General features: G+C 38.9%; 1 protein-coding gene across 1 annotated transcript; it reads right to left on the bottom strand.

The window, feature by feature from the left end:
- Positions 1 to 2484: 2484 nt before the first annotated feature.
- On the bottom strand, positions 2485 to 4138 carry LOC135106813 (trypsin-1-like). The gene has a single exon (XM_064016145.1). It carries the CDS (start codon positions 3683 to 3685, stop codon positions 2573 to 2575), a length of 1113 nt encoding a protein of 370 aa, XP_063872215.1. The 5' UTR covers positions 3686 to 4138; the 3' UTR covers positions 2485 to 2572.
- Positions 4139 to 8224: the final 4086 nt, after the last annotated feature.

Here is an 8224-nt window from a genome sequence, read left to right as displayed (position 1 = left end):
AATCTGAAAAAAAAAAAAAAAAAAAAAAGCCAGGAAAAAATAACTACTTGGCAACTTAGTTTAACCCATCATATAGTTTAGAAAGCATAGAGTAATAAATTCAGTGTTTGACATATTGACATAATTAAGAGTTATCTTTTGTGACCGCCCCTTTCTTCAGGTAACAAAACGTTTGTTTTAAGCAAAATTGTTCTACTGAGGTGTTGTGCGATGTTTGGAAAATATACAGTACGAGTGTGAGAGTTTTATAAGAGTAATGAAACAAATAAAAAAAAAATAGGCCGCCATAGAACTAATACCAATGAAAAGACTGTGAATTCGTTGGTGAAGAATTGACGCGATGAGGGATGCGAGGACGTACCTCATGAAAAACACAGTAGTAGATCTACTCAAGATGTTTGTTTTTAAACTATTCTGGTGTAAGCTGAGGATATACCTTGAACTGTCTCTTGATAACATTAAAGGTCCTCTCAAACATTTTGGGTCGGAAAATCCCAAAACCTTTCTAGATCGAACACCACTCGTGAAACTCTGGCGGCTCGCCAAAAAATATCTCTGATGACTTTGCTTCTTCATCTTTCCTTCCTATATTTCAACATGATGGCACAACTGCCATCTCATCTATCCCTAAAGCCGATCTCTTCTTCCTCCCTCTCCTCCGCCCTCTGAATATTTCGAGCTACCCGTTTAGATCCTTCGCAATGATCCTTTCCATGGTCGTAAATTTCTGAAGGCTTATGGACCTGACGGGGTCCTTCCTATTGTTCTTCGAAACTGTGCCTCCATGCTTGCCTTGCTCAGTGAATCTCTTCCAGCTCTGTCTATCAACATCTTGATGGAGGTTTGCCTACATTCAGCCTGTTCCTATAATAAAAAGGTGACTGCTTCAGTCCCTCACACTACCATCCTATTGATTTAATTTCCTGGCTCTCTGAAGTGCTTTAATCTATCCTCAACAGGAAGATTCTTAAACATCTGTCACTTCACAGCCTTATATCTAATCTCCAGTATGGGTTCCATCATGGCAGCTCTACTAGCGATCTTCCGCCTTTCCTTACTGAGTCTTGGTCATCCTCTTTTAGGGATTTTGGTAAAACTTTCAATGTTGCCTTAGACATATCATAAGTATTTAATAGCGTATGATATAAAGCTTTGATTTTCATACTATCCACCAACGGCTTCCTTTCTTTTCTCTGTAACTTCATCTCAAGTTTCCTTTCTGACCATTCTACTGCTGCTGTGGTAGACGGTCACCGTTCTTCTCCTAAGTCTATTAACAGTGAATTTCTTCAGTGTTCTTTTCTGTCACCCACTCTCTACCTATTATTCATCAAAGATCTTTTAAGTCAAACTTCTTAACATACCCACTCCTCCGTTGATGATACCAACCTGCACTTTTCCACGTCTTTTCATAGACGTCCAATCCTTCAGGAATTAAACAGCTTACGCATGAAAGCCACGGAACGCCTGACTTCTGACAACTCTAAAATTTATGATTGGTGAAGAGCAAACTTGGTATTACTCAATGCTTCAAAACTCAATCCTTTCATTTATCAACTCGACACAACTTTCCAAGATACATAGCTATACATCTTCAATGACATTCAACTGTCCCCCTCTTCTACATTGAACATCCTCGGTCTGTCCTTTACTAATAATCTACACTGAAAATCTTACATATCTTCTCTAGCTAAAGGAGCTACGATAACATCTAACTCTGTACAGGGGCCTTATCTGTCCATGTATGGAGTATGTTTCACATGTATGGAGGGACGTTCCACTCATACTGCTCTTTTAGACTGGGTGGAATGTTTTGTCTTATCAACTCCTCTCCTCTAACTGACTGTCTTCAGCCTCTTTCTTATGTCCCCAATTTTGCATCTCTTGTTATCTTTTACCGCTCTTTTCAGAAAAACCTACTTCTCTTCTGATCTTGCCTCTGATGCGTGCCTCCCCTACTCCCGCGACCTCGCTGCACGAGACTTTCTATTATTTTTCACCCCTATTCAGTCACAGCCTTTATTCATTCTCACCCTTATTTTATTCACCTATTTTACTTATTTGTTAGTAAATTATTATATTATTACTTATTTATTATTTCTTATTTTATTCACCTATTTTATTATTTATTAGCCGGCGTTTTCAGTCTTCCAGTTTCATCTGTTTTACTTATAAGCTCCGGAATACTCTACCTAGAATTTGAACAAATATTGTTTCAGAGATTTATCAAGACATTACTGGTACTTAATACATTAAATTTTCAGAATCTTCTTTTATTATCCTTTTCGGAGCAGTATGCCAAGGGGACTTTTTGTTATTCTTGTTATTCCTTAAGCAGACTCGTTAACATATGTAAGACAAATACCTTGGCTTCCTGAACTTAATAGAATGTTCAGTTTACACTTAACAGGAGAAACATAATTAGTTTTAAGAAACACTTTTATTCTGGAGTTCACAACATTTTACTAATAGCAAGATTAGAGATTCATCTCTTAAAAAGTGAAAAAGCCGTAGGCATGTTGTGCATACTAGGTAGGAAATGGAGTAGCGGGAATGGGCGGAGCCAAATCCACTACTGACAGTAAGTGCCATCAGCAGTGTTTTCCTTTATCCAGTCAAGGAATTTGGACACCCTGGCGTAGGCTCCGGGCTTGCCTTTCTCGGCGCAATTACCGAAGCCGATGGAGGTTACACCGACCTGAACGAACTTGGAGCTTTCCTGCACGTAGAGCGGTCCGCCGGAGTCCCCTTGGCATGTATCCTTTTTGCCCTCCTGGTCAGCGGCACACAAAATCCTCTCACTGATTTGGTAGTTCCAGCACTTCGCGTCCAGAATGGGCAGCACCACCTCCTTCAGCTTGTCTGGCTGATCCCCGTCTGTCACCAGTCGCCCCCAACCACTGGCGATGCCCTTCATCCCTGCGTAATTCTTGGAGTCATCCTTGGGCAGACACACGGCGCAAAGCTCCTTGTTTTTGCTGAAGTCAAGTGTCTCCTCCAGCTGCAGCAGTGCCATGTCATAGTCGTATCCTTTAGGATCGTATTTGGAATGAAGAATATCGTTTTTCACATTGACCAAGCGCGTCACTCCAGAAGCATCGTCTGATGTGGTCGTCATGTCATGGTCAGCCACGCCCACCACCAGCCCTTCGTCAGATTCTCGTTCGCCTTGTTTGTTAAAGAAGCAGTGAGCGGCAGTGAGGGCGTACTTGTTATTGATGATGGTTCCGCCGCACCAGTATGACAAATGGTTTCTCTTCTTGAGGCCCACATGCCACGGATACTTGTGTGCAGGGTTCACGGTGTTACCTCCCACAATGCGGTTTAGGTTGGGCACTCCACACTCACATTTCCCGTCGCCAGTAGGCTGAGTGGGGGCCTTGGTGGTTTCGGGCTTGTTCGTGGGCTTGGCCGTGGTCGTGGGGTTGTAGGTGTTGGTAGACTGGGTGTTAGTCCAGGATCCTTCAGAGGTGTCTTGACTCACCTTCCGAACAGTACACTCAAAGCCATTCTTGGACACCCACCGATTGCTCTTGAATACGATCTCCAGCTCGCTGGAATCAGAAGTGAAACTTTTGCGACCTTCGCCACAAAAGCGCTTCAACTCCTTCTTTCCTTGCATCACCGTCAGCCTGTCCTTCTTACATTTTTGCGATGCCTGAACATCGAATGTAGAACAGTACATCGGGGTCCTGTACTATAATCGGGGTCCTGTACTATAATATAGATCTATCGAACTTATTTTTTTCTCTCATCAAGATCCCTCAACATACGATTCCCCGAGCTACTTGTGGCGATGGCCGTGATTGACAGAGAAGAAAATTTAATGAGACAGAGGAGGAAGAGAAGGCTAAGGACTCGATAAAGAATGCCCAGATGGAAATATGCCAAAAAAGTACTTGACTCTCGTTCATAAACTACCTCTGGAGGGCCATAAAGGATGCAGAACTGAATGACGTTGGACAGAACCTAAATTTAAAATGTTTTGGAGCTTGAGTCTTCCTGAACTTAGTTACAGCATTGTATTACTCCTAGCAGGTACAAGCTTTCTAATTCATTTCATACACATAGGTTTATTACCTTTTTAGCATATTTCCAATCTTTTCTTTAAGTTGTCCATGTGTCTGGGGAAAAATATAGCCGTGATTTTATTATTACTGTCATCATTAGGAGTTATTATTATCATTATTATTATTATTATTAATATTATTATTATTATTATTATTATTATTATTATTATTATTATTATTATTATTATTATTGTTATTTCTATCATTATTATTTTTATCCAAGTCCAGGTCCAAGTCTCATCAAGTAGATCCAAATATCTTGGATCTACTGTGGCTGGGGTTTCCATCTTTATCTCAAGAAAATACGGAACGCAGTAGCTAAGGTTGGAACAGTGATGGCGAGTGGAAAGAGAGCCCATTTATCAGCGGGGCCCGAAGACAAGTTCTTCCATATGTATCCTGTATTAGGAGGAATTTAAGGTTATCAGGATTGAATGCGACGATTATTTTAGAAAACATTGAGCCCAATGAGCCCTCAGTGACCAGAAAAGGCGAGATGGCCGTTTGTGTCTGTTGACCCTTGGCATTACGGATGTGGTGATCGCATGCTTCGTGCTGTTTCACATCACATAATCCACCATGGCTGATTGTAAACACTCGGTGGTATAATTTACAATTTGTTTTAAAAATGTCATCAGTACTGCTGAGCCAGGAATAATCAGTTTCCCATTCATATCGATATTTGTGAGAGCGCTTCTGCTTCTTTGCCTTTGGTGGGGGGGGGGGTGAAGAGAACTTGAAGAGGTAGTCATCCTCAGTACTACCCAACAGAGTTGAGTCCAAGCACAGCAGCTACGTTCCCCACTCCTACCCTGTCTAAACTGGCAGCCATTGGTGGCAGTGTTGCCACCTTAAGATTTAATAATTCCCAAGACTAATCCTCGAGAATTCTCCCAAGATTGGCCAAAATATCCCAAGATTTACAATAAATGAATATTAAGATTAATATTAAATGAATATTAAAAATGCTAAATGAGGTGTAAAACTGATTTTACCCAATCTTTCAATTCAGGGTCTTCCTGTCACTCATTGTTAAAAGATTGGTGATACCATCCCTTGCTTTTCTTCCGACGTGGAGTATTATCACCACTTCCTCTAGGTTCTGATCTCTTTGCCCACTCTGGCCACTCATCTTTAAGTTTAACCGGATACGAGTTACACGACACAAATGCGGCTCTAACAGGACAGGACAGGACTGGACTGAGTGGGCACAGCCGCTTCCCGTGGACGCTGAAACGATGTTCTGTCTTAGACGTCCTGTAGACTCCGAGTGTAGAGTACATGTTCAGTCTATAACCCTCTCCCCACGACCCTCTCCTTTAAAAACCTGATTGCAACCGGTACACTTAACTCACTATATAACATTTTTTCACTTCGACTGTGATATAAGAAAAAAAAAAAAAGTAAAAATATCGTCAGATTGAATGAAAAGTAGCTAAACAGATGGGAGAAATGCCGAAAATCACAAGACATGTAGCATGTTTCAGTAAAAATCCCAAGATCCCAAGTTGACATCCAAAATCTCAAGATCTTGGGAAAAATCCCAGAGTAGCAGCATTGATTGGTGGTGGAAGCGGAAGGAGTGACGATAGGACGCGTACTCATCACGTATTGCACGACGACCCCTAAAAGACTCATATTTTTTGTGAACTGGTTATATATTTAACTCAATATTTATTCACGATTATTTTTAATTCATTCATTCATTTGCTTGACTATTCATACAGCCAAATACGGAACAAATGGCGTTCCGTATTGGTTCATTTCACTCTTCAGTACAGAACAATTCCGTATTTTAATGGACAGATGGCCACCCTAACTGTAGCGGTGGATAAAAAGAGTAGAGACCTAGGTTGAAGGAAGCAGGAAAAATGTTAGGAGGTATGAACAGACTATTTAAGAGTTAGGCACTCGGAATGAATGTGAAGAGAATATTGTATGAAAATATATTTGTGCATATTGCACTGTACGGAGCTGAGACTGAGTATGGGATTAGCAGACAAGAAAAGATATAATATAATGGAGATGAGATGTCTAAGGAGTATGTGTGAAATAACTCAGATGTACCGAGTCAGAAATGAGGAAGTGAGAACGGATGCTGCAAGAAACTTGACAAGACAAGCAGAGCAATGTGTGTTGAGACAGTGTTGAAGGAATGAAGGATGATAAGTTGGTGAAGATCGTACGATCAAATGTAAGAGATGTGAACTTGTGAGATAAGCCACGTTAGGGATGAATAGATAACGTAAAGGAGATCTTAAGGACTGACACTGAAGCATAGTAAAATTATTGTGTTGCAGAAGGGAATAGAGAAGCTGTGAGTGTGTGAGGAATGACGCGGCCCTGCGACCTCCGAGGGAGGCGCCACACATCGATGGTCTTATTACACTGGTGTGGGGCAATCGGGTGTGATAGGGAAAAATATTTGTTATGAAGGAGCCATGTTTCATACATCATTGCCATTATTGTTAGCAGTAATGGTATGAATGACATCATTATTATTCTTATTTACTTTTTACCCTAAATAGTTTTAAGATTTCGGCATGAGATCTTATTTCCTGAAATCATTTATTGTTATGGCTTCTCCTCCATCATAATAAAATTGTGTGACGAGGGGCCTTGCACCTTCAGTGGGTAATTTTCTAAAATGTCATTGCCCTAGGCCAGTGCACCTCTAATATATATATATATATATATATATATATATATATATATATATATATATATATATATATATATATATATATATATATATATATATATATATATATATATATATATATATATATGAGTGTAATTAAGGTGGGATTGTAAAATGTACCGATCTCATGGTAAATTGCTAATCTTCATCTTGCATCTCCTCCCACACTTCTTGACGAATTTCTTTCATTGAAAAAAAATAAAAATAAATAAATAAATAAAAATTCAGTCAGGAAGAATAGGAGATTGCAGTCTACTATCGTTAATTTTCATAAAATAATAAAAAGGATTTTTATTGCTCGATGAAAAGTATTAAATATCGCCATATAAATATTTGTAAAACTGTTTAAATCATCTTCAAAGGAAACTTTATTTAACAGCAGTCTTTCCTTTTCTATAGTTTCTACAGTATAAAGTGTAGTGTAGTAAGAAGCATAAAGAATGTATTTCTTATCTTATGTTGCAAAATTCATTCTGAGAAATCAAGCAAGAGTTTAAGTTACTGATATCATTTACCTATTGCTTCTAGGGAAACGCTTCGGGAATAAACTTCAGGACATGGAGAAAGAATGGAGAATATGGAAGGTGAACTGACCTTTTCCTTCCTGGATGGACCACAGAGTCCCCGACTATACAAATACAGCACGAATTTTAAAACATTTCACAATATTTTAGATTAAAATAAATGTTTCTTTATGAAAATTTGTTAAATACAAGGTGCAAAACATGTATTATATATTCTTTGTCTATCTACATACATAAAATATAAAAAGTACGTGACAAAAATCAAGAAAGTACTGTTAGTGCTAAAGTTTTTCGTTTTCTGTTCTGATTGCATGAGAGAACGTACGTTATTCTTGAGACATTTAAATTTATCCTTTGAAAATAGTCTTAGCGAGTAATGAGTGGAAAACGGCTATATTTTCACAAGACAAAAAACTTATTTATTTTCTGCTACTTTTCACATATACCAGAATAATGAACATAAATGATAGAAATCTGTAAGTGAATAAAAAAAAAATAAAAAAAAATTGGGCGGATTTAATCCCTTAAAGAGACATAACTAAAGGCAAATGAGTGGTCGAGTACTGAAAGCCTTCCATAGTATATAGTTTTATCAGTGGAGTGACTACAATCAGGTGGCATAGTACCATTAGTATTTAAAAGATTAAGCAAGGATTTATCGAAGTCAGTATTAGAGGAATGCAGGTTAACGGAGGGAGTGTTTGTTGAAAGAAATGTGGCCCGTGTAATACTGCCTTAGATAACCAATTGCTCTTTATCAGGGAGGAAGAAAATGTGTGCATTCTTTCCAAATGAAGACTTGCCGACCTAAACACCGTGTGAGACAATGAGTGATCGAAGAGAGACTGAGATCTGTCCCTGTGTGTATGACCAGAGAGAGAGAGAGAGAGAGAGAGAGAAATAAAAATAAATAAATAAAGTGTTTCAGA

The sequence above is a fragment of the Scylla paramamosain genome, chromosome 2 (assembly GCF_035594125.1).
Source record: "Scylla paramamosain isolate STU-SP2022 chromosome 2, ASM3559412v1, whole genome shotgun sequence".
NCBI classification, from domain to species: domain Eukaryota; kingdom Metazoa; phylum Arthropoda; class Malacostraca; order Decapoda; family Portunidae; genus Scylla; species Scylla paramamosain.
Note: the sequence above shows the minus strand (reverse complement) of the source record. Positions and strands in the feature narration are given on the sequence as shown.

What these genes read in the sequence shown, in the direction of transcription:
- LOC135106813 (XM_064016145.1), bottom strand. Translation starts at nt 3,685, where the DNA reads ATGTACTGTTCTACATTCGATGTTCAGGCATCGCAAAAATGTAAGAAG.